General features: G+C 39.1%; 5 protein-coding genes across 8 annotated transcripts; all 5 read left to right on the forward strand.

Moving 5' to 3' along the window:
* Positions 1-5,361: 5,361 nt before the first annotated feature.
* Positions 5,362-6,095, forward strand: LOC123973547 (gamma-crystallin M3-like). Of its 2 annotated transcripts, none has more exons than XM_046053682.1 (3): positions 5,362-5,382; positions 5,482-5,724; positions 5,823-6,095. In XM_046053682.1, exons 1-3 carry the CDS (start codon positions 5,368-5,370, stop codon positions 6,093-6,095), a joined length of 531 nt encoding a protein of 176 aa, XP_045909638.1. In that variant the 5' UTR covers positions 5,362-5,367. The 2 variants fall into 2 exon arrangements, with proteins under 2 accessions (XP_045909638.1, XP_045909637.1); XM_046053681.1 differs by having other exon boundaries at positions 5,374-5,382; positions 5,482-5,728; positions 5,830-6,095.
* A 3,131-nt stretch (positions 6,096-9,226) lies between these two features.
* On the forward strand, positions 9,227-10,037 carry LOC123973549 (gamma-crystallin M3-like). Its single transcript, XM_046053683.1, has 3 exons — positions 9,227-9,268; positions 9,384-9,626; positions 9,759-10,037. Exons 1-3 carry the CDS (start codon positions 9,236-9,238, stop codon positions 10,035-10,037), a joined length of 555 nt encoding a protein of 184 aa, XP_045909639.1. The 5' UTR covers positions 9,227-9,235.
* Positions 10,038-13,862: 3,825 nt separating this feature from the next.
* Positions 13,863-14,774, forward strand: LOC123973550 (gamma-crystallin M3-like). The gene is made up of 3 exons (XM_046053684.1): positions 13,863-14,016; positions 14,153-14,395; positions 14,499-14,774. The coding sequence occupies exons 1-3, from the start codon at positions 13,987-13,989 to the stop codon at positions 14,772-14,774; spliced, it is 549 nt and encodes a 182-aa protein (XP_045909640.1). The 5' UTR covers positions 13,863-13,986.
* A 2,266-nt stretch (positions 14,775-17,040) lies between these two features.
* LOC123973564 (gamma-crystallin M3-like) lies at positions 17,041-18,193 on the forward strand. Of its 2 annotated transcripts, none has more exons than XM_046053702.1 (3): positions 17,041-17,061; positions 17,559-17,801; positions 17,918-18,193. In XM_046053702.1, the coding sequence occupies exons 1-3, from the start codon at positions 17,041-17,043 to the stop codon at positions 18,191-18,193; spliced, it is 540 nt and encodes a 179-aa protein (XP_045909658.1). The 2 variants fall into 2 exon arrangements, with proteins under 2 accessions (XP_045909658.1, XP_045909659.1); XM_046053703.1 differs by lacking the exon at positions 17,041-17,061 and adding an exon at positions 17,288-17,317.
* Positions 18,194-23,182: 4,989 nt separating this feature from the next.
* LOC123973569 (gamma-crystallin M3-like) lies at positions 23,183-24,188 on the forward strand. Of its 2 annotated transcripts, none has more exons than XM_046053717.1 (3): positions 23,183-23,215; positions 23,431-23,670; positions 23,910-24,188. In XM_046053717.1, the coding sequence occupies exons 1-3, from the start codon at positions 23,183-23,185 to the stop codon at positions 24,186-24,188; spliced, it is 552 nt and encodes a 183-aa protein (XP_045909673.1). The 2 variants fall into 2 exon arrangements, with proteins under 2 accessions (XP_045909673.1, XP_045909674.1); XM_046053718.1 differs by lacking the exon at positions 23,183-23,215 and adding an exon at positions 23,279-23,302.
* Positions 24,189-24,999: the final 811 nt, after the last annotated feature.

Genomic DNA, 24,999 nt, shown 5'->3' on the forward strand with positions numbered 1-24,999 from the left:
TTGTACATTTTGACTTCAATAAATGATATAACTTTCTAAAATTTGGTGTCATGGTATTTAATAAAATTAGTGTAACTTTTCTTGAAAAGCAAATTTAAAGTAATTACATTTAATTCCACTACCATCACGTCCACCAAGTTAAATTGTTGTTACAATTGTAGTTACAAGTTCTGATTTTGTCACACCAAACAAGGCTTTACGTCTAACTTCAAAAATACATTAAGACATCTTGTGATAATACAAGAACAAAGCTAATAGAAATATATCTACATAATTTCTGATAAGTGTGCATCAAATAGTAGAATTAAAGAATTAATTTATGTGAATTATCTGCATCATTAGCTTCTGACATCTTCCTGGGTCCCACATAATAGTAAACCAAACCATAGAGTGAGGACTTTGCAGAATTACAACAGAAGATTAAACAAAGTCATACCAGCAGTCTGACTAGTTCAGACCTAGTTCTTCCGGCATCACTGGAGTCTTGTCGCAGAATGCTGTCACAGAAACAGAAAGGCTAGAGAAGCACAAAGTGAATACATAAAATGGTCTGCCTTAAGATCATTTCTAATGTAAAAATCATTCAAATATAATAAACATATAGAAGAATAAATAGTTTAAACTAAGCTGTTGGGTCATTCTTCAAATGTCAGACCAGTCTATCAAATGTGTTGGGTTTAGATTTCTCCTTAAGGTGCATTCATGCCTACTGCTTACTGCAAAATTATTTACATACACAAACAGGATTTAGCCTAAGATCATTGATATTTTGACATTTTTAACTATGATATGTATGAAGTAGACTGAAAGTTAGAGTGAGTGAGTCAATGCCATTAAATTCTTTGCAGTATTATTGACAAAATAACTCCAGGATTCATACACCCAGACTCTAAACAAGGTGGTGATTCCCAAATGTCTACCAGTGGCAAGGGTCATAGCACACATGGGCCTTGTACATAAGCAGTCTCTGTGGGGCCCCTTCCTCTCGTAGTTCATGTCTCTCACGCATCTTTTAAAATTTGTTTACAAATAATTTAGATCAAATCTCACTTTGTTTCACATCCTCAGTGAGATCATGAGAAACCTGACGCTACTCCACTCTCTGTAGCTGTTACTGAAACTGAGGGGGGCATGTGTTTTTTTCTGATGTTACGCTTTGCTAGGTAATGTTGATAGATGTCATTTGACACTGTAGCTATGATGCTGATTCATTTATAATGCAGATAATAATTTATGTTGTAGTCTAGGGCGGCATGGTGGACTAGTGGATGCACTGTGGCCTCACAGCAAGAAGGTCCCAGGTGCCCCACCATTAAAAAAATGTTAGGTCAGTGCCATTGACCAGGACACTGGCATAGATAGGGCATTGGTTCCCGGGTGCTGTACAGTGGCAGCCCACTGCTCCCTTGAGGGATGGGTTAATTCAGAGAATAAATCTTTCAACAGGTATGTCTATGTGACAATAAAAAATTTTTACAATGCAAATATGCATCAAGCTAGATTCCTCGCTGACTTCAATCTAAAAAACTGCTGATTTAAGCTTAAACCATTCTTTAACTGTGTTAATTGTGATCAGAGCTGGACTGGTAATCTGGCATACCAGGCAAATCCCCAGTGGGCCGACGAACGTTTGAGGCTGATTTAACGTAAATTGTTTATTTATTAGTGTTGGGCAATGATTAAAATTGTTTATCACGATTAATTGCATGATTTTCTTGCACTGTTACGCGTAAAATTGAATAATGAATTCTAAAGTAATGTATTGCAAAATTTTTATTTAAATGTGCTGCTACATATACAAAAGTGTAATAACATGTTGAAGCTACTGCAGCCCCGGTAGCAAACAGAGCGCCAAATGCGCTGCAGTAGCTTCAACATCAGCTGCAGTACACAAAATAGTGCAGGCACAGGCACTTGATGGAGTAAAGGAGAGCCGTGGCCCCACCGGCAACCATGGAGTAGCTCAGCCTGTAGGGAGGGAGCAGGGATGGTCATTTACACTGGGAATGTTGGGAACATGTACCCATCACTTCTTAAAAGCATTTGTTAAAAATGTTCTGAAAAATAGCTTGCACCAAGAAATGTTAATTAGTAAATAAAAATGCTATGAAAAAGGTTTATTTTCACAATAATGAGCAACAGATTACTGCATTATATTATATTTTTATATTCCAAATTGTTACCTGCCACCTGATTTTTGTGCTTCCCTGGTGCAGAAAATGTCTCCAGAATGCAGGAAATTAAGTGTTTGCTGCTCAAAATCTTCCAGGGGAGTACCCCCAGACCCTATCAACTACGTATTTCATCAATACATTTTTTTTTCCTAAATAGTAGGTCTATTAAAATATATTCTTGTCTTGTTGTCATGGCCCCAATCTTGTCTCATGGGCTAAATGTGTCGTCACACCCCTAATCTGAACCATTAAATGGAAGGATGGTGTATTGGTGAGGGGTGTCCGACCAATTTTGGTGAGCCGCCAGGGCCAAAAATGCCAGGGCTGATTTTTTGTCCCAGGCCAGCCCTGATTGTGATTGTGCTCGCCTTTGGAAAAAAATTAGTAAGAAGTTGAGTTCCTTCACTTTTTTCTCTTTTCTTTTTTGGTACCCCAATCTCCCTTGCTTGAGGAAACACATGAATGTCACAAGGCACGTTGACGCTCCAGCATTAGCAGTCACTCGGCTTGATTAGCGCTATAAGAGATGAATCCTAGTGCAGGGCCAACTAAACCATTTTGAGTCTTTTGTAAGGGGTGAGGGGGGCCTCGGTGAGCCTCCACTATTTACTGTATTTATTTTTGGAGGGGATAGTTATGACACTTCTTACTTGGAAATAAAACACTTCAAACACAAACAGACTTTTCATTCCGAGCTTTTTGAGGGCCCACCCCCCATTGGGGCTCAAGGTAATCAGTCCCACCCCTCCCACACACACACACACAACGCTCCTGCCAGTGGCTAACTAAGAACATCTACATCAACTTTGGAGTTACTGTACTAAGTATTTCTCCTTGTTTGGTAGAACTACTCGTCTGCCATAAACTCCTGTCCCTGCACCAAGCTGGCACAGATCGGACCAGTCTGTCTGAACTCAAAGAGAAGAGACTGACACTCCCATCCAACTCCAAACAAATCAGCTGTTCATGATATGGAAGTAAGAGAACAGTTATTAGTAACCAAAATAGTTGGTTACCACGCTGGTAGTAGCAAAGGACGTTACATTACATTTATCTGATGTTTTTATCCAAAGCGACTTACAATTGCTATGCATGTCAGAGGTCGCTTAATTAGTGGGCATACTAATTAAGCATACACTACCTAGCTTAATAACAAACGTAATAATCAACTTATAAGGGCAAGCTAGGTGTACCATGAAATTAACTTACTACATTATCTAGTGGGGTTATGATACAAAAGTCCTAATCAGTAGTGGCTAAACCAGAATTTACAGCCATGTTAGCTACTTTCCTGCACTTGATTTGATTTGGGATTATTCTCAAAATCTTTTCTTTTGTAAAGGCATGCATGTTGTTTAAAACATAGTGACATTACAGTCTTTGTGTGGCTTTTTCAAATATGTTTCCTATAATTCACATTCATACAAGGATTGTGTTAATAAGAACAAACACTCCGATGTTACACACATTTTGCCTGAAAAATAATCCCTGGTGTGGTTTTGAGTTACCTTGATATAATGTTTATAGCCATGAAAAGCATAGTGATGCTCTCACTGACCACTTTAAAGAATTTATTGCTTCATATTTTAGTGAATTAGTTAGCGTCACTGCATAAATGCCATTTCAAAGAACCATTTATGGCCTTTTTTCAATCCTTTACATAGTTAGAAAATGTATTTGATATACTCTTACCTCAAGCAAATGCTCTATACAAGACCACAACATTTTTCAAGAATTTATATCCAACATGTCCAAATGGTTAATCAATCCCTGATCCGGTGTCTTTCTCAGTTAAGTAGCTTGAGGGTGAAAACTTATCTTATTTCACACTTATTGCATGTTCTAACTCGTCATGAATCTGAATTAGATAGTTCAAACCGTCGTCTCAATGGAAAATATATTTTGTCTTCATATATATTGTTTCAAAATTCAGAAATTACATATTAGTATCTTTGGGATCTCCACTAAAATTTAAAATAAGTTAATGTGGTTTTGATCAGGATGGCGTAGTCACAGCAAGAAGCTCCTGGGTTCAAACCTTGGTCATCCCAGGCCCTTTCTGTGTGGAGTCCAAAGACATGCAGGTAGGTTTATTGGTGACTCTAAATTTAAATCGGTTTTAAATGTACATAACTTTTACCCATAAAGTGTCTTTGAGTGTCCTGAAAAGCCCTATAGAAATAAAATGTATTATTATTATTATTATCTTTATTATTAAATTGCCCTTAATTTTGAATGTTAGTGTGTATGGTTCTTTGTCTCTATGTGTCAGCCCTGTGATGAACTTGTGACCGGGGTGTACCCCACCTTTTGCCCAATGTCAGCTGGGACTAGCTCCAGCCGCCCCCCGCGACCCTGCAGGGATAAGCACTTATAGATAATGGATGGATGGATTTGATCAATATTTGGTTACAATGCATAAGTTTGAGGCTGGAGCCCCTATCCTTGTCAAAGCCTCTTTTGTAAAATCCATTTACTGAATGATATACTTTCAGACTGAGAGTATACCACTTCCTTAAAACATCATGGTAACTTGGATGGAAATTGGTACCTATAGTATGACAAAAGAGACAAAGACAGCTTATAATTATGAAGTTAATGAGGGTAACTAATTAGCATTTATAACAGACTATAAGACTATAATATTGCCGTTTGTTGAACAACTGTTCCCGTGGGCACTAAATATATATATATATATATATATATATACATTCACAAACAAAAAACTTAAATTTAAATGTCCTTATGGCATGGCTCCACAAACAGCTGGATAAACATGTTTTGTTCATATGGATGTGCATTAAATACTGGCATGTCAGACTATTGTGCTCACACAAAAGCTGATGTCAATAAATTGTCCACTTACCAATCAGAGGGCGATACAGTGTGTTTTGTAATGTGTAAAAGAGGCTATTGTTGGTTACTCTGTATTGTAACTTCAAAAAATGCTCACTGTATTGACCTCCCTATGGAAAAATCCATTCTAAAGTCTTCCAGGGGATCCAGTCACATGGAAATGTGACAAATGCCTCTCAGCCCTCTATATGCCTCTATACCATGTTGCTGGGTCAGGGGTTTGCACAATGGGAGCCGCAGATTCTTTGGGTTTGGTCAGGTATAAAAGTAACAGTTAAAACAGGACCAGCATCAGTGTAGCAGCAACAAAGTTCTCTGAAGAACTAACACAACAACCATGACCATGGGCAAGGTAAGCACACTCACCTCAACTACGTTTTGATTGATTATCAAGTACACTGACGTTATTTTTTAGCTTAAATTTATATAAATTTATATTTTGTCCTTTCAGATCGTCTTCTACGAGGACAGGAACTTCCAGGGTCGTTCCTATGAGTGCATGAATGACTGCTCTGACATGTCCTCCTACCTGAGCAGGTGCCACTCCTGCAGGGTGGAGAGCGGCTGCTTCATGGTCTACGACCGTCCCAACTACATGGGAAACCAGTACTTCATGAGGAGGGGCGAGTACGCTGACTACATGAGCATGATGGGATGGAGAGACTGCATCAGGTCTTGCCGTATGATCCCCATGGTAAGTATAAAGCAGCATCTGTCATCTGCTACAGGCGACAACCCCCACAAAGCTTAATATTAAGACATTCATTTGTTTTTATTCTCTCCAACAAACAGCACAGAGGCCAGTTCAGGATGAGGATCTACGAGAGGGAGAACTTCGGTGGTCAGATGCATGAGCTGATGGACGACTGCGACAACATCCAGGACCGTTACCGTATGTCCGACTGCCAGTCCTGCCACGTGATGGACGGCCACTGGCTGATGTACGAGCAGCCCAACTACAGAGGCAGGATGATGTACATGAGGCCTGGCGAGTACAGGAGCTTCAGGGACATGGGCATGAGCGGCATGAGGTGGATGAGCATGAGGCGCATCATGGACATGTAAAATCACTTGTGTAGAAAATGTCTTAATACGCCAAAATAAAGTTTTTTGACAAAATGTTTGAACCTGTTGCATTAGCAGCCATTCCTGTATTATGTGTCTAGGGCTTTCCAGTGATTTTTAGCGCACACCACGAACATCCCATGATAATATATATTTTAACATCATAAAAATAACACCTTTAAATATGTAAATATTATGTCAACAAAACAGAAAAGACTGTTGCTGTGATACAGTACACAAAATGACAGAAGTTGCACTTGTGCTGGTTTCTAAAACTCTGTAAACTAAAAATATCTGAGTACACCAGTAGTAACCATTCTTTTGGCACCGCTACTTTAGATCTTTTTCATTATTTATATAAAGTATAGCTTAAAATATGTAGTAGTAAAAATGTTATTAACTAAATTATGACAATGAAATATCTGTCTAATTATCTGTGTGTGAAATTATCTGTCAATGGGATACTTTCCGTTTTAATGACAGTAGCGGTAGAGTTACAACAGAACAGATTTGTAAAATAATCCTTTAACCCAAGCGTTAGATTTGTCTAGTGCTGAACAGCAAACCTTTTCAGTTAATCAGGACTTTCTAAGGAAAGAAATTGATCCAGCACACTATAATGAACAACATAAGGTATATGATCGTAAACTTAACCAGAGGCTTAACCCTAAAGAATTAACAGAAAGTACAAATGAAAAGTGAAAGTTGTGTCTAGACTAAAAAACATCATCATGGAATTCACAGAATAATCCTTTTAATGATCTTACTGATTGGACTTACTGTTTTAGACTCATCCAAAAGGATGAGTCCAAGGATTTTGATGACCCCTTGACCTTTACTTTGGTACCAGTGTCAGTTCAGAATTGCACCTCACCTACAGTTTATTTATATTGTCCAGAGTCTGAATCCATATACTTAATTTGACCCTGACCTTTGCAAACCTTTTCTCTGGCACCACCATCAGTCCCCACAAAATATTAAAAATGTATGGGCTGTTCATTTACTGAGCACAATTATGCAACCCTGGAGGATGATCCTTTTCCAAATGTGCATTATAAACTAGCTGGTTGTTGTTTTTCTGAGCACATTCGTGCTCCAGAGAACATAAACCCTTTTAATTATATTCCAGCATCACTTTCAGTAAAATCTTTACATAATTACATTGTAATTTTCTTGTTGAAAGCACTGACCCTTCACTCAGCATTACTTTGAAGAGGTATTGGGCTGATATTGGATAAGATGATGAGAAGAATTACAAAGTTGTTTTTTCTGCTTCATATACTTCACTCACATTTAAAACAAAACCCACCACCATCTTTTCTAAATTTGTTTTCTGTATTAGTAGTGTTTTTTGTATTTACAGGACATTGTTATATTCTGTGTACAGAAAAGCTGCTTTCTCAAGCTGGAAGGTGTTTGGCTCTTTGAACCGCTGCATGATAGCCTGCTGTTTGTCTTCCTGTCCCCGCAGCGCATATTGCTCACAGTCAGTTTATATAAGATGTTATTTTTATTTCTTAGCTATATCAATGTATAAAATATGCACTTAATATATCGACAAAACATAAATCACCACAGCCACACAAGAAACAAACAAAAAACATATTACAAAACCGACAAGCTCAGTATCTTAGTTTGACATTTTGGAAAATAGAGATTTTCTGACTCCAGAGAGCAAATAGATAGATTTTCCAACATGTCAAATTATTCCTTTAATATCTTGTTAGCTTTATTCATGCACATGTCATAGTGACCAATTTCTCATGTTGGTCTTACTTTGTTTTATTCAAATTTTGCTATTAGTCCTCCAACCTAAATGACAAAATAGGTTGTTTGTCCATGTCTCCCAAAACAAAATATGAGCACTTCCCAGAGCAGTCAAGCACAGCTGATTGGACCTTAACTTCGCTACATAAGTCACGTGATGTCAGTCACATGACATTAAACACGTGGTTAACATTGTGAAACTGTTGCAGTTTGGTTGGGTTTAGGAAGACATCGTGGTATGGGTTAACATAACTACATTACTTAAATCATGCGATGGAAGTCAGTAATGCTATTTAACTTAAAACTCAAAATAACTCAACATTTACTTGGTTTCACATGGGACTCGCCTTTCTCCTGTTTGAAAGTCCTGGTTTTGACCTATCCTTCCACCTCCTTAAATGGACTTTCTCGCTATGTATGATACGACACCGAACTTCCCCCTTTGCCACCGTCGTATAGCCACTAGAAGTCACTGCCACAATAAATATTGGTCGTAATAATGGGCTTTAAGAAACAATTGTGTTTCTAGTAAGGACAGGTTGAAATTATGTGACTGAAGTTGGTTGAATTTGCTATTGATTATTTATGTTTATGTTAAACAGTATGTTCTTAACATTGTATTTATTTGCATATCTGGATTGTAAATTTGCAGATGGTTTAACATCCTATATGACTCAAAGTAAAATAAAATTCTTCACTTTGGACTGTATGTATCTCTGTTGTATAATTTAGGCATTTATCAAACTGTTAACACAATGCAGTCATTTAATATCTCTGCAAGCTGGTTTCTTGTTGATTAGACTTCTCAGAATGTCCATTAAGGTAAAGGGTTGTTCTACCTCTGACTTTCTCAATTAAACAGAAATCCTGTGTGGGACCTAAAGACATGTTTGCTGACATGCCACTACCAAGAGTAAGTCACTAGAAGCACCTCTGTCACCACTATCAAATTAACACTTCTATAATGGGCTTCTGAAAACAGCCAAATCCAGTGTTTCGCACAATACTCAAAAAGCATATTAACTAATTCTGATTGTGTTTGTGTAACACATGTATTACACCAAAGCTCAAGTCAAATAACAAAAGAATAAATAAATATGCACCAATACAGTTCACATACAGAGTTCACATGGGCCCACCTATTCACATGTTACATGCACCGTTGGGAATGTTTTCTATAATGAGAGAAAAGGCTTTTCTAAAGAAAGCTACGTCCCCAGTCCCTAAAAAAATGGACATAACGTCTGCATTCAATAGTAAGTTGCTGAGTAAGCAGTCTATTGAGGGGGCCGTCACGTTTGGTCAGATATAAAAGGAAGGGGTTAAACCAGGGAGGAAGGAATTTCAGGAGCAACAGCACATCTGCATCCAACATGAGCAATGCCAGCATGAACATGAGGGGCAAGGTACTTTTATTAAAAACCTTTTTCTAATAACCCAAAATAATTGTTTACAAAATGAGATCAACATTTTCACCTTGTTACTTTTATTCTCTAACCATTACAATTCACCTTTTTGCAGATCATCTTCTACGAGGACAGGAACTTCCAGGGTCGTTCCTATGAGTGCATGAACGACTGCGCTGACATGACCTCCTACCTGAGCAGGTGCCACTCCTGCAGGGTGGAGAGCGGCTGCTTCATGGTCTACGACCGTCCCAACTACATGGGAAACCAGTGGTTCATGAAGAGGGGCGAGTACGCTGACTACATGAGCATGATGGGATGGAGAGACTGCATCAGGTCTTGCCGTATGATCCCCATGGTAAGTATAACATAATTGTGGTTTGTTGTGGACAGGGTGACCTCTAATATCATATAATATTATACCATTCTCTATTATACAAGACATTTTCATGACTCCTCGCTGATATAAACCTTCAAACTGTTTTTACAGCACAGAGGCCAGTTCAGGATGAAGATCTACGAGAGGGAGAACTTCGGTGGTCAGAGTCATGAGCTGATGGACGACTGCGACAACATCATGGACCGTTACCGTATGTCCGACTGCCAGTCCTGCCACGTGATGGACGGCCACTGGCTGATGTACGAGCAGCCCCACTACAGAGGCAGGATGATGTACATGAGGCCCGGAGAGTACAGGAGCTTCAGGGACATGGGCATGAGCGGCATGAGGTGGATGAGCATGAGGCGCATCATGGACTCTTGCTATTAAATGCTTACTAAATGGTCACTGAATGTATTAAATGCTGCTAAATAAAGTTATTGCTGCACAACTTTGACTTTTGTCAAACTTACTGCCCAACTGTCTCAATGAAATATCATGTATCACACCTTAAAATATATACACTCGGTCAGTAGACAGCAAACAGCTGTGAAAGCAAATGTTCATCCTAACTTTTGTGTAAATCTGATGAGAAATGTGGCTCTGCATTTTACTGCTTAACCCAATACACAAGGGCTTACAATTGAGCTTGAAAGAAAAAATACTATACTGAACAAAATTATAAACGCAACACTTTTGCTTTTGCTCCCATTCAAGACTTTCTCTATGTACACAAAAGGCCTATTTCTCTCAAGTATTGTTCACAAATCTGTCAAAATCTATGTTAGTGAGCACTTCTCCTTTGCCGAGATAATCAATCCACCTCACAGGTGTGGCATATCAAGATGCTGATCAGACAGCAAGGGTATTGCACAGGTGTGCCCTACGCCAGGAATCCACTGACTCCGGCTACGGCATATTACGGTTGAGCCAGGGCTTTGATGCGTCCATAGCCCATCATCACAGGAAGCGTCTCAAGCCTTTCAGCAGTGGAGCGTGCAGCCTGCCCCACATTATTTACTTACGTTATTAATTTGTCCTTTTTGTGCTTCTACTACCTTCTTCAGAGCTCTCTGTGACGCCATTTTGTTCTTCTTCAGGCAGCATTTCATACAAGGAGCTTTTCAGAATCAGAACATTTTGCCTGCCTTATTTTGCTGACATGTTTAGATTTTGTTGATTTGGTAATCAGTGTTTGCATTTTTTGCTTCTTCTATGATTAGGTAGGCTACATAGTTAAGTATTTCTTTTTGTGTCTTTTTTAACTGTTTATTAAAAATCAGGAGTCTCCACAGTGTGTTTTATTTTGAAAATTGACCGGATTCTCTATGCCATTCTGTGTCTGACTTCCTGACTGGTTTGATCTGCTCTGTGCTGCTTGACAAGTCTAGCGGCAAAAATAGACCTGCTACCTATTCTCTGCGGAGCGGAGAGCCGCTTCTGGGACGTGCTGCTGCCGCGTCTGGTGGACTCACAAGCATTGACTATAATGGCCACAATTAGCTCCGGCAACTTTGGCGCAGCCGTAACGCACCGTAGCTGGAGGCAGTGGATTTTAGGGGTTAGGCTGGCCACAATGAAAGACCACTCAAAAATGTGCAGTTCCATCACACAGCACAATGCCACAGATGTCGCAATTTTTGAGGGAGCGTGCAATTGGCATACTGACTGCAGGAATGTCCACCAGAGCTGTTGCCCGTGAATTGAATGTTCATTTCTCTACCATTAGCCATCTCCAAAGTCGATCAAGAGAATTTGGCAGAACATCAAACTGGCCTCACAACCGCAGACCACGTGTAACCACACCAGCCCAGGACCTCCACATCCAGTATCTTCACCTCCAAGATCGTCTGAGACCAGTCACCCGGAAAGCTGCTGCATAACCAAAGAATTTCTGCACAAACTCTCGGGAACGTCTCAGGGAAGCTCATCTGCATGCGCGTCGTCCTCATCGGGGTCTCGACCTGACTGCAACTTCGCACAGCAATTGAAGAGGAGTGGACCAACATTCCACAGGCCCCATTCATCAATCTGATCAACACTATGCAAAGGACATGTGTTGCACTGCGTGAGGAAAACGGTGCTCACACCAGATACTGACTGGTTTCCGGAACCCCCCACCCCCGACCCCCCCTGACCCTCCCAACACAGTGAAACTGCACATATTCGAGTGGCCTTTTATTGTGGCCAGCCAAAGGCACTCCTGTGCAATACTTACACTGTCTGATCAGCATCTTTATATACCACACTTGTGAGGTGGATGGATTATCTTGGCAAAGGAGAAGTGCACACTAACACAGATTGTGACAGATTTGTGAAAATTACAAAACTTCATTTTGTGTACATAGAGAAAATCTTAGATCTTGGAGTTCAGCCCATGATGAATGGGGGCAAAAACAAAAGTGATGCTTTTACAATTTTGTTCAATGTAGTAAGGGCAGCAATAAATAGAGGTTAGAGGTGTTATAAGAGAAAGTGTTCTTGGAAGAGATGAGTTTTCACGAGCTTCTTGAAGTTAGAGGGGGACGCTCCTGCTCTGATGGCATGTGGTAGGTCATTCCACCATCGTGGTGTCACAGATGAGAACAGCCAGGACTGAGATTGCTTTTTGTGTAGGGATGGCAGGGCCAGGCAGCGTTTGTTGGAGGAGGGCAGTGGCCAAGAAGGAACATAGGCCATGGGTAGCCAGTGGAGGTCATTGAGTAATGGAGTGACATGAGTCCTTTTGGGCTGATAAAAAACAAGAAAGGCAGTTGATAGGTCAAGCAGGATAAAAACCAAGGACTGGGCTACAGCTTTAGCTGACCTTAAGGCTTCTATTACAGACAAAAGAGCCGTTTCAGTAGAATGGTCTAGGAGGTCATTGCGTGAGAGGAAACCTGAGATCTGTTTGAGGACTGCCTGTTCGATAGTTTTGGATAGAAACGGTAGAAGTGAACCTGGCAGTTTTCAACTTGAGTAGGGTCAAGGGAGGGTTTTTTGAGCAAGGGTGTAACCTGAGCCCTTTTGAAAGTGGTTGGGAAGGTTCCCAAAGCCAGAGAAGTATTAATCACATGAGTGATTGACGGGATCACGGTAGGCGATATGGCTTGGAGGAGATTTGTAGGAATCGGGTCCGGTGGGCATGTAGTAGGACGGCTACGGGTCAGGGGTTCTGATACCTCACTCTCCGTGAGAGGAGTAAACAAGGAGAGTGAAGTGCCGTTGACCTGGGAAGACCATGTAGTTGGGCTGCTACATGTTAGTGTTGGAGTCGACCCCTTAGCGTTATTTCCCAGGGGAGATGGAGAGAGACATGTATGAGGACGGCTACATGGTAGGTTTTCTTGTGCCGTGCTCACAGAGTGGGAGTTGACCGGACCGAGAGCAAAAGTGGCTTAGAGAATTGGCTAGTTATAGCTGCCACTTTGCCTGTCAAAGGCAAAGTTATCGGCAGACAGGTTTATGGGTGTTGGAGGTGGAGAAGGAGAAGGATTCAGAAGTGCTTTAAAAGTGGGCATTGAACATAATGAGCCTGAAGCTCCGTGTGGAGCCAAGACGTGTTCACACACGTGTTTTGTACTATAGAATGCTGTTGGTAAAACACAGTTCTTTCACTGCTGCTGGTTGTTTCTCAGCTGTTGTGTTCGCAAAACGTCTGAAGCCGCATTGAAGATGTTGTACTTAACTGAGCGAGACCATGTGGAAGGAGAGGGGCTGCGCTGCGTGTGCACAAGCAGTGAATCACACTCCATCAGAAACTGCTCCTGCCTCTGATTGGTTGTTTTGACCTGGGAGTGGTGGATTCTTGCAAGTGGCTTTACGAGCAGTAGGAGGATTCAGATGAACGTGTACATGAGGTCAGGCTATAGTGACAGTTTTTAGCAAATGTGACAAAAAGTTATTTTTAAAAGAATACTATCCTGCTGCTTTAATTCAAAATCAACATCAGATTCACACTAATATACTAAATTGTTTAAACATCAATGTTAATTATAGTGCATCATAATACAGCTACAAACTATTATTACTATTTCTACCAATTTAGACTGTTAATGCTTTTTGCTATGTAAATGATTGAACTGTATCTGGCATAATAGCTAATACATTGAAAAAAATGGGCTTTGTGTTACCTGGTCAGCAGGATAAAATTTCTAAGGTCTTCGAGGGCCCAGTCATGTGGTTATACAACACAGTAGCACAGATTGTACGGTGCTCTATACCATGTTGCTGGGTCAGGGGTTTAAACAATGGGGGCCCACTGACTCTGTAGGGTTTGATCAGGTATAAAAGCAAGGGTTAAACCAGACAGGACAGCAGTGCAGCAGTAGCAGTAGCAACAGCAGCAGCTCACCTAAATATGACCACCACTGACATGAGCATGGGCAAGGTAAGCTTCAGAATAATTTGAATCCCAAATTACAAATATCATAACTGTTATTATTTGTACAGAATATACAGAAAACTTTCTAAATCAAATTACATCAAAGCCTTAAGACTAAACTAATGTGTCCCTTGTTTTTCAGATCATCTTCTACGAGGACAGGAACTTCCAGGGTCGCTCCTATGAGTGCATGAGCGACTGCGCCGACATGTCCTCCTACCTGAGCAGGTGCCACTCCTGCAGGGTGGAGAGCGGCTGCTTCATGGTCTACGACCGTCCCAACTACATGGGAAACCAGTGGTTCATGAGGAGGGGCGAGTACGCTGACTACATGAGCATGATAGGATGGAGTGGTGGCATCAGGTCTTGCCGTATGATCCCCATGGTAAGTATAAAACAGCATCCGTTTGTGATTCTACTACGGGTGACAACCCCCACAGAGCTTGTTATTGAGATGTTAATTTGTTTAAATTTTCTGCAAAAAACAGCACAGAGGCCAGTTCAGGATGAAGATCTACGAGAGGGAGAACTTCGGTGGTCAGAGTTATGAGCTGATGGACGACTGCGACAACATCCAGGACCGTTACCGTATGTCCGACTGCCAGTCCTGCCACGTGATGGACGGCCACTGGCTGATGTACGAGCAGCCCCACTACAGAGGCAGGATGATGTACATGAGGCCCGGAGAGTACAGGAGCTTCAGGGACATGGGCATGAGCGGCATGAGGTGGATGAGCATGAAGCGCATCATGGACATGTGCTAAACAATTTCATGTTGAAATAAAAAATGAGAGATGAAACAAAAATATTGAGCGCATGGCTTTTTTCTGTTCGTTCATGTTCACAACAAATGCAAAATCCATTATACACTGAAGAAAAAATGAGGGTTACTAATGAGAATCAAATTATAAAGGTGGTAGAGCGGGTTGGCCGTTAATCGGAAGGTCGGCGGTTCAATCCCTGGCTCCCCCTAGTTGCGTGTCGAAGTGTCCTTGGGCAAGATACTGAACCCCGAATTGCCCCTGGCGGCTATTCTGCTATTTGTATGAGTGAGTGTGAATGTTAGTTTCCGTTTGAGCACTTAGGCTGGTGAATGCAGATGTAGTGTAAAAGCGCTTTGAGTGGTCGAAAAGACTAGAAAGGCGCTATACAAGTACGGAGCATTTACATTTACCAGATAAAATATTCATTGTGATTAATTGAGACTTACCTAGCCATGAAAGTACCAGTAAATACGATCCAAGTAATAGGTTACATGCTATAAAGAGTATAAATAATATCCAGTTAAGATGCATAAACAAGTCTCCATCTAATATAAAGTAAAAACAATACATTTAGATATACTGTTCATTATTTAGAGTGTGCTTCTTTGTATTGTTGAAAATTATCATACCCTATACTGCACTCAAATTATTCCACAATGTAATGTATATTGAATAGCATTGCAAATTGTAACCACCTTCAAGCTTGCATTGTGCAAAGTAAGGTCAACCATAGTAATAATGCAAACAGTCAATGTGTGGGTGCAAATAAGCAATGGTGTAAAGTAACTATGTACATTTACTCAAGTACTGCACTGAAGTACAATTTTGAGGTAATTTATACTAAACAAAATTTCAGAGGGAAATGTTGTATTGTTTACTCCGCTACATTTATTTGATAAATTTAGCTACTAGTTACTTTACAGATTCAGATTAAGATTGAAATATCATATATTGTTAAAAATAGCTCCACCTTAACCAGCTGCAACATTAAACTGATATGTACATTAATGCATTAACAATTACAATCCAATAATATAATATATATTATTCTGTATGTAGTATATTTGATGCTAATACTTTTGTACTTTTACTCAAGTAATATTTTTGGCTGCGCGGCATTTACTTGTAGGTGTCATTTACACTGGGGAGGCAGGGCACATGATCTCTCCACTTTTTTAAATAGCTGATTTTGTCACCATCACTTTTTAAAAGCATAATTAAAACCAAGAAATGTCAACTAAGAAATGAAAATGTTTTGAGAGAGGTTTATTTGCATAATAAGAAAACATGCATGCAATGTAACTATAGAAAAACAAATGTGCATTGTCCAACAAAAGTAACTTAGACAAAAAACAGATGACCTACTGATTCTAAAATGACCCCATTTCGCGCATGTGCCCAATTGTGCATGTGCATGTGTATTGTTTTGTAAGTTTTCCATTCTCTCTCTGTGAACATGCTAACATTGTTAACATTATTCCTTAAGTTGTTTCTATTTTTTCATATTTTACGGCAGTGATATTGAATAGGCTTGTTGTTATTGCTGGCCTGACTTACATGCACTGCTGCTTTCTAGACAATAAATGTGGTTTTGGCATTGTTAGATTAACATGGTTTTACAGGTGTGGATGTGATGGATGAATGTTACTTGTGCAGTCAACGTTATTGTTGTTTTTGTATTGCCAACTCTAATAGCCTATGCTATGCACTTTTGATGCATTGTTGTGCAATATTTTTCACTATCTGCCATAATTTTTAATTATCTACTCCCTCTTCCAACCAATCCACCATTATATTTCCTATTTTGCTAAAGACTGTTTAAATGGTTTTTTAATCTGAGCCCAGTTATCCCCACCACTTTTCAATACAAAGGGACGCCCTTGCTTGTAACAGAGTATTTCTACATTCTGGTATTACTATGTAAATGCATCTTCCACCACCGAATATAAGTATGATAAATATACAATAAGCAGATAATATGTGATAAAAGAAATAGTGACGGTTGCCATAAATCAAACCGGTGTTTGTTGCAGCCTTCATAGAATTCATGCACACCTTTAAAACAGCGGATGCACCTTTGCATGAGCACTTGAGATATTTTATGTTCATGGTGACCTGGGGGACAGTTCTGTCTGAAACAGTTTGCAGCGTCAGCCCAGCAGCAAAATTTGTGATAACAGAAAAAAATTAATGAACAGAAGATTCACACATGATTAACGTGCATGCTTGTTTTCATGTTCCTTCTAAATTGAAACTCAAAAGTTAAATGATTTTGATAATATTCAATGTAATCAAAAATGTGAGCTATAGATACTGAAGCCATTTGATCTAGAATGACAGAGCCTGTGAGAGGATGCATAATAACCCTTTCCCATCAGCAGTCACAAACAGAGGGACTGACATTGCTTGCTCATGCTGACTCATGGTTTCCACACAATGGTGCCATAGATTGTTTGGATGTCGCGTTAGGTATAAAAAAGGCTTAAATCCACGATAGGATTACTATAGCATCACTCAATATACCAGCCACCATGCACGGCAAGGTAAGCTTATTACAGATACTTTAATATAACTGTTGCTCTTACAATGTTTGCACTTTGCAATTCTCGCAATTGCTTTTTTGTATTCACATATGTGCAAAGAAAGGGTCCATCGATGCATCGGTTTGGCACGATTACTACACCGAGACAATGATTCCATAATGATAGCTCTTTAAATCCAGGTTGAGATTTGTAACCATCCATCATAATCCTACTGAACTTCGGCTGCTCTGTTGGATTCTAGATCATCTTCTACGAGGACAGGAACTTCCAAGGTCGCTCCTATGAGACGAGCACCGACTGCGCTGACATGTCCTCCCACCTGAGCAGGTGCCACTCCTGCAAGGTGGAGAGCGGCTGCTTCATGGTCTACGATCGTCCCAACTACACGGGAAACCAGTACTTCATGAGGAGGGGCGAGTACTCTGACTACCAGCGTATGATGGGTTTTGGTGACTGCATCAGGTCCTGCCGTATGATCCCCATGGTATGACACTATTGACAATATCAAGAAATACAGAGTACTGGATGTCTCACATGACTGCTAAAAGAAGTTCCCGTTAAAATGACTAATCACTATATATTTATATTTTCTCTTAACAGCACAAAGGGTCCTATAAAATAAGGCTCTACGAGATGGAGAACTTTGGAGGTCAAATGCATGAGCTGATGGACGACTGCGACAACATCCAGGACCGTTACCACATGTCCGACTGCCAGTCCTGCCACGTGATGGACGGCCACTGGCTGATGTACGAGCAGCCCAACTACAGAGGCAGGATGATGTACCTGAGGCCCGGAGAGTACAGGAGCTTCAGGGACATGGGATACAATGGAATGAGATTCAGCTCCATCAGGCGCATTACTGACTCCTGTTAACTTATGAATTAATCTGTTCTTAAAAAATCTGACCTCATAAATAAAACATTTTTCCAAATTCAACGTGGCATATGTTGTTTTTAATGTTGGCAATCTATTGATCTGATTAAATTATGTTTGTATATTGTATTATTTGAATGCACCATTTCAATACACAATACAAAAAGAGAGTTTCTAGACAATTGCTCATGCTCATTGATCAGTTATCCTCCTCAAATGTTATCATCATTTACAACCTCATATTTTCACCTACAGAAGTTTCTTATTAAATAAATAAATATTCATAATATATAATGACATAATGAGATGATAGAGGGAGAAAAAATGTTTCTGTTCATCTTCTGTGGATTAAAGTAAATGTGTGTTCACCAAGAAATACATTTTAGAAGTTAGTTATAATTGAAGTTGTAGTTCTATATTTATATTCTGTTTTTAGCAGTATAAAGTGTAGCTTTGAGTAGAAATACACATGGTTAGAGATAAGGATTTATTTTTTTTACATAAAATATCACATACTATTCTGTGATAAATGAATAATCCAACAACTGCAGACAAAGTAAATTACAGTTTTAATTACCTGATGCACTTGCTGCGGTATTACTCAGGGAGGAGTTAACGAATCAAGGCAGTTTTCTTTGTTATATAGCATTTTAACATTTGGCTGATTCAGTTGTTGAAGGCACAATCCACGAGCCGTGTGCAGCACACATTCCACCCCTAACATCCCAGACCACATGGACATGTGGATTCAAATAAGGATTAGTGTTTGAATGCAGATCACGTGGACTCAATTGAAATGGTACCTTACATAGACTGGGCTTTTAACATGATGACAATGTTTAAGAAGGTTACACAATAAATACATTATTCAGTAAGTTCCCACCACTTTTTGTTATTTTTGTTAGCAGCAGCACATTTGGGGAACAACAGTGTAACTAGAATTGGTTACTTCAGAAATGCATTTCTATGGAGTCCTAGTATGTAATTTATTGTTATTCGTAAATCAAAAAGCAGTTGATGTATTTCCGCAGTGGTGGAGGACGTATTCACATCACATACAGCAATGCATCATATTCTGTAAGATTATCATCAGGTTTGTAGTGTTGCTGTCATGTGAGAACCATCTATCTCTAAAAAGTCAACTTAGAGACAGAAAAAACAGCTCTGTTTTCAGCTTTGTGACAATGCATTTTTGAGCTAATCCAAGGTGAGTTTAAATAGTTTATAATAATAATAATTTTAATAATTATTATTATAAACTATAATAATATAATATAATAATATAATAATAAGAATTTTCTCAACCCATAATCCTTCATTCATCAGTTATCCTTCAGTTGATCACAAACATTGAAAATCACCAAATTTGGAGTTACATGGTTTTCACTAGACAGAAAGGCTATGAAAAATGTTCATGTGAGAAATAACTCAAGTCAACTGTAAGTCAAATTTGTATTTAAGTACAGTACTTGAATAAATGTACTGGCTTATGCACTCATTTATTATTATTATTATTATTATTATTATTATTATTATTATTATTATTATTATTATTATTATTATTATTATTATTAATATTACAATATACACCCGCATTAGCCAGATAAACAATCGGATTCCATCTGTTGATTTTAACTTTCCTTGTTGCCAAATGCAAAAAATGTATATACCAGAAGAAAAAAAAAATATGTGTAATCAGCCAAGTAACTAACCAGAAACTATAATCCAAATACATACAGTAAACAATAATTTTACTGTCATTATCTGATAAAGATGAAAACAACGAAACTGTTTTTTCACTCGTTATTATAGTGAAGCGGTTGGGGGTTCAGGAAGTTGCTCAAGGCCACCTTTGGCAGTGCCCAGGATGTCCATATCTGTGGTCTGAGCTGGACTTGAATCAGCAACCTTTGGATTTCCAGCAAAGTCCTTACAGACTGAGCTACTGCCACCTCTTCATTGACTGGTTTGAGCAATCAAATAGATAGACAGCAATCTTAGCTGCCCAAGATGCATAAGGTGCAAAGTGTGAATAGTGTAGATAACACTATTCACAGAGCCTTCCTCGACAGTATGTCATGTGGCTCTATGATGGTGTTTTGACCAATGATCTAATATCATTTTTTATTCAATATTTAGTTTTTTTAGCTGCCTTTAAAGAACACCATTTCCCATAAGCCCCAGATGTTTGCAGGCTAAACATCACAGCTCAACAGCAGAGACACGAGCGAGCTAAGAGGTCACAGTCAGCTCAGATTTGTCTGTAATAACAGCAGGACTGAGAAACGCTGTAGAACTCTTAGACCGCGGAGATTACATCTGGACATGGACGAAATGATATGGATGAAACCGAGTTATGATGACAGCTTGTGGGAGCTGTAGTTATTTTTTTGCTCACAAAGTGAATGTTTAATTTTGTTAAAATAACCAAAGAGTCACAGTTGGCAGTGCTACCCCCTCAGCTCCTTGTGTTTCTGCTGTTCTTCCCTCTCTTGTGTTTCTCATCAGTTCTTTGTCTTCTCTGTCATGTGTGTGTGGTGTGTGGCTGTCCAATCACTTGAGACTCATCCGAACTCAAGACCTGCAGTGTTTAAACCCCGGCTCTTCACTCCGTTCTGCAGATGGCCTGACCCTGTTAATGATTTTGATCCCTGCGAGAGATCTCAGTCTATCTGCCTCATTCAGCGCCTAACTTGTTTTTCCGCTGTCTGCCTGCCTTCTGCAAGATTTCAAGCAAGAAATCCCAGTTGCACATTTGTGAAATAAACCTAGCTGTGAATTCCCTGCCTGTTCCTTGTCAGTGTCCTGTTGATGAGAATTAAACGTACAGAAAGGTTTCAGTTTCTAACAGCAACTGCTGTATGCCAATTTGTCTGAGAATATGGAAAGTTAACCTCAAGAATATGCTTAATTTTTATTAGACAGACCAAAAAATGCATTGCATTGAAGCTGGATTTTTTAAAGGATTTCTTTAATTGATAAGAACAAATACGCAAACAGTGCAGACATGTGGTCCACACAAAATTATACAGATAGACAAACTATTACAAAGAAATAAAAGAATAAAACAAGAAAAAAAACATTTTCAGAGTTTTTGAGAGTTTTGATGTAATTCATGTACAAATCCAATGAAAGTGGGGGTAGCTGTTATTATTTTGCCCTTATGAAATTTACCATGTAAAATCAATACATTTACAATTAATTCAATATTGCATTTATCATGTTTAAAATGTGCAATGACATTTATACACTTAAGTTTAATACTGTTTTTAGTTTCACGCAATATATAGTCTTTTATTCAAGTCCAAATGTAATTGAATGCGCACAGTGGTAAAATAAATTCTGGAAAATTTCTGGTTCATCACTGCAAAAAACACATTTGTCTTCAACATCAAAACAATTGGAGCAGTGTAATTATGTTGAGTATATATTGTGTAAGAATTTGCTGTACTTATTTAATCTTATTGTTAATACACAATTTGTATGGTGGTCACTGAAGCTAGTGGAACAGAGGTTAGACAGGAAGTGACATCATGACTCCAGCTCTCTATAGCCATTATGGCTAATTAATTTTATCTTCATCATCTTGTTGGCTTTGGTGGGCAGCAATACAGCAAGATATATATGTTTGAGATTGAGAAACCAAACAGTACAAAGTACATTTATTCATTTAGCTGATGCTTTTATCCGAAGCGACTTACAGTTGCTATATATGTCAGAGGTCGTATGCCTCTGGAGCAACTAGGGGTTAAGTGTTTGCTCGGGGACACAATGGTGGATGTCTCACAGTGGATTCAAACCCGGGTCTCTCACACCAAAGGCATGTGTCTGGCATGTGTTCAGCCATACCAAGGCTGTAAACACACTTAACAAAACCCCCCTAATTGTTGTATATGTGTGCATGTGACCAACAGGTTTTTGAGGAGGGTTGAACTCCCTATGGTCGTAGAGAGAGTCTCATTTATAGTTTAATGTTCAAATCGCCAGAAGGGGTTCTCTAATTCTCAATGTTGCTGCTCCTGTATTTATTTGTACGAACCATTCCACACCTTACAAACCCATAGAGTTGAAGTCAGGGTTTGTTTTAATTCAAGTCATTACAGTAGAGCAGGAAACCAACTTCCAACCTCCTCAAGGAATAAAACACATTTTCTGATGCATTTGTGTCAGTTTTACTTTTGGAGATGAAGGCAAAACTGTTCTTAATTATTCATTGGTTTTTCAGACTTCATCTATTTTGCCAACAGTTTAGCAGAATCAAGGGGTTACTTGGTTGTTCATAAAGGGATAAACTTTATTGGCATACATAATCTCTTTGCTGGTATTAGTTACACCTTTATATTGTTTACTTTCAATGATCTTGTTTGTTTGTGTTGTTTTTTCTTTAATGCTTAATATACAATTAGGGGGTTTTTTTTAAACAGCTTGTACAACTTTATTTTTTCATCTATTTGCATGAATAATAATATAATAGCAAATTATTTGAAGATTATTTTTTAAGAATAAATTTAAAGAGTATAGTTGGATTAAAATAGATATAACAATCTCTGAATACTTCATGTGGCCCACATATTTGTTTTAATGTGATGCTGTACATTAATTAATTTGCATGGTATCAACATCGCCTGATCTCCTGGTGTTTAGTTTCATCCAGTCAACTTTTACTGCTGTTTATCAGTCCTATATTGATACAAATTTAGAAAGCTAATTGTTCATGTACAGAATTTTTTGGCCAAATAAAAAAAATTCTGGTGTATTGTTTGACCTATTAATAACATTAGATTACAGGTAACATATTTAATGAGCCCTTGAAAGAAAGGTTTGTTTGTGGAAAACACATTCTCTGTTATTCAGCAGCAGAGACAATACAAAGCGGGCCTCTTCTCACAAATGCAACCACCGCAAATCACGATCTGTTGAAGGTCACTTTGAATTGAACTGTACACGGGGGGCCTCCTGCTCCATGTTGCTCTGTCAGGAATTTGAACAATGGGGTCATGTATCCTTTCGGTGCGAGGTCAGGTATAAAAGCAACACGGGGACATCGAGAAAAGTGTGCAATCATTTTGAACCTAAACAGTTGCAACTGTAGCCATGACCATGGGCAAGGTGTGTGCAGCTTCAGCTTTTGATTTGTACATTATTTTATCTAATTGGAGTTGATGGAGGAATATGTATATATGTACTTTAAACAATCAGTGGTGTCATCATAATGGATTCTTATTTTCTATTCTCAGATCATCTTCTACGAGGACAGGAACTTCCAGGGTCGTTCCTATGAGACCAGCAGCGACTGCGCTGACATGTCCTCCTACCTGAGCAGGTGCCACTCCTGCAGGGTGGAGAGCGGCTGCTTCATGGTCTACGATCGTCCCAACTACATGGGAAACCAGTTCTTTGTCAGGAGGGGAGAGTACTCTGACTACCAGCGTATGGGCATGAGTGATTGCATCAGGTCTTGCCGCATGATCCCCATGGTATTGTAGCTCACTATTTCCTATTCATTTGAAACTATACCTTAAAGTGGTTCTCAAATTTTGGTCCTGGGACCCCCAGGGGTCCCTGAATGGGTTCCAAGGGGTCTATGGTCTAATTTGTGCCAGTTTAGGGGTGAAAAAGTTTGAGAATCACTGCCTTAGATAAATGAAAAATATTGAACTCGGTGAAAACAAAGTTATTACAGTATTTGACTCATTTCACAAATTTCAATTTACAGCACAGAGGCCAGTTCAGGATGAAGATCTATGAGAGGGAGAACTTCGGTGGTCAGAGTCATGAGCTGATGGACGACTGCGACAACATGATGGACCGTTACCACATGTCCGACTGCCAGTCCTGCCACGTGATGGACGGCCACTGGCTGATGTATGAGCAGCCCCACTACAGAGGCAGGATGATGTACATGAGGCCCGGCGAGTACAGGAGCTTCAGGGACATGGGCATGAGCGGCATGAGGTGGATGAGCATGAGGCGCATCATGGATTCCTGTTATTAGAGTACCGATGTATAAAAGCAAGGTTTTAAATAAAATCTAGTGATTCTCTTTTAAATGAATTGCTCCATTACTTGTTACCGAGTGATTTTAAACTCACACAACAAAGTACATCCTAAATCAATGACTAGTATATTATAACTAACTTAACGTATATACAACATTTCCACGTAACAAAGAATACTTGTTGCCTCCATAGTGAAAAAAACATTATTTGTTGAGACAACATGGATACATACTGATGCTGCTGTTAGGGAAGCCAATTTACTGTATATGTTGATATCAGTACAGTTAAATTGATAGCAGGGGAAACAAATGTATTACAATACACCAGGTTGAAGTGCACCTTCAACCAAATGGGTCTTTTGAGGTAGACTGACAACCCTCCATGGCACCTTTCTTTGTATCACATCCAGTCAGTAAGTAAGAAATATTTAAAGCAAGCTTACACATATTTAAGAAAAATATAAAGTCTAGGTGGCCATCTTTGCATCATTTCAATACACTTATAGAAAATAAAAGTATAGCATAAAATGTGTACAAGTGAATACGCTTAGTGTTTTGTAACTGATTCTAAACTAAGCACCTAATGTCTGTGGCACTACTGATTATTTTATTGGCAGACTACAAGCCGTACTGTACGACACATAGTTAAATGCACTAAATTAGCCAATGATAGGCATATAATTTCACATCACAATTAAAGTAAAGTAAGTTCAAAGTTTCTAATCACTAGGTGTTGATCATACTGAAGATGTGTACTGTACAAAGTAATTCATATAACAGATTTCCATTTTTGTTATGAAGTTTACTC

The sequence above is a fragment of the Micropterus dolomieu genome, linkage group LG07, assembly GCF_021292245.1.
Source record: "Micropterus dolomieu isolate WLL.071019.BEF.003 ecotype Adirondacks linkage group LG07, ASM2129224v1, whole genome shotgun sequence".
NCBI lineage: Eukaryota > Metazoa > Chordata > Actinopteri > Centrarchiformes > Centrarchidae > Micropterus > Micropterus dolomieu.

Excerpts from the sequence above, each read along its gene's own strand:
- LOC123973547 (XM_046053682.1), top strand. Across the intron at positions 5,725-5,822 it reads CTTGCCGTATGATCCCCATG|CACAGAGGCCAGTTCAGGAT; the intron begins GTAAGTATAAAG and ends TCCAACAAACAG.
- LOC123973549 (XM_046053683.1), top strand. The coding sequence starts at position 9,236 with ATGAGCAATGCCAGCATGAACATGAGGGGCAAG. Across the intron at positions 9,269-9,383 it reads GCATGAACATGAGGGGCAAG|ATCATCTTCTACGAGGACAG; the intron begins GTACTTTTATTA and ends ACCTTTTTGCAG. Across the intron at positions 9,627-9,758 it reads CTTGCCGTATGATCCCCATG|CACAGAGGCCAGTTCAGGAT; the intron begins GTAAGTATAACA and ends CTGTTTTTACAG.
- LOC123973550 (XM_046053684.1), top strand. The coding sequence starts at position 13,987 with ATGACCACCACTGACATGAGCATGGGCAAG. Across the intron at positions 14,017-14,152 it reads CTGACATGAGCATGGGCAAG|ATCATCTTCTACGAGGACAG; the intron begins GTAAGCTTCAGA and ends CTTGTTTTTCAG. Across the intron at positions 14,396-14,498 it reads CTTGCCGTATGATCCCCATG|CACAGAGGCCAGTTCAGGAT; the intron begins GTAAGTATAAAA and ends TGCAAAAAACAG.
- LOC123973569 (XM_046053717.1), top strand. The coding sequence starts at position 23,183 with ATGGGGTCATGTATCCTTTCGGTGCGAGGTCAG. Across the intron at positions 23,216-23,430 it reads TCCTTTCGGTGCGAGGTCAG|ATCATCTTCTACGAGGACAG; the intron begins GTATAAAAGCAA and ends TTCTATTCTCAG. Across the intron at positions 23,671-23,909 it reads CTTGCCGCATGATCCCCATG|CACAGAGGCCAGTTCAGGAT; the intron begins GTATTGTAGCTC and ends TTCAATTTACAG.
- LOC123973564 (XM_046053702.1), top strand. The coding sequence starts at position 17,041 with ATGATTTTGATAATATTCAAT. Across the intron at positions 17,062-17,558 it reads TGATTTTGATAATATTCAAT|ATCATCTTCTACGAGGACAG; the intron begins GTAATCAAAAAT and ends GTTGGATTCTAG. Across the intron at positions 17,802-17,917 it reads CCTGCCGTATGATCCCCATG|CACAAAGGGTCCTATAAAAT; the intron begins GTATGACACTAT and ends TTCTCTTAACAG.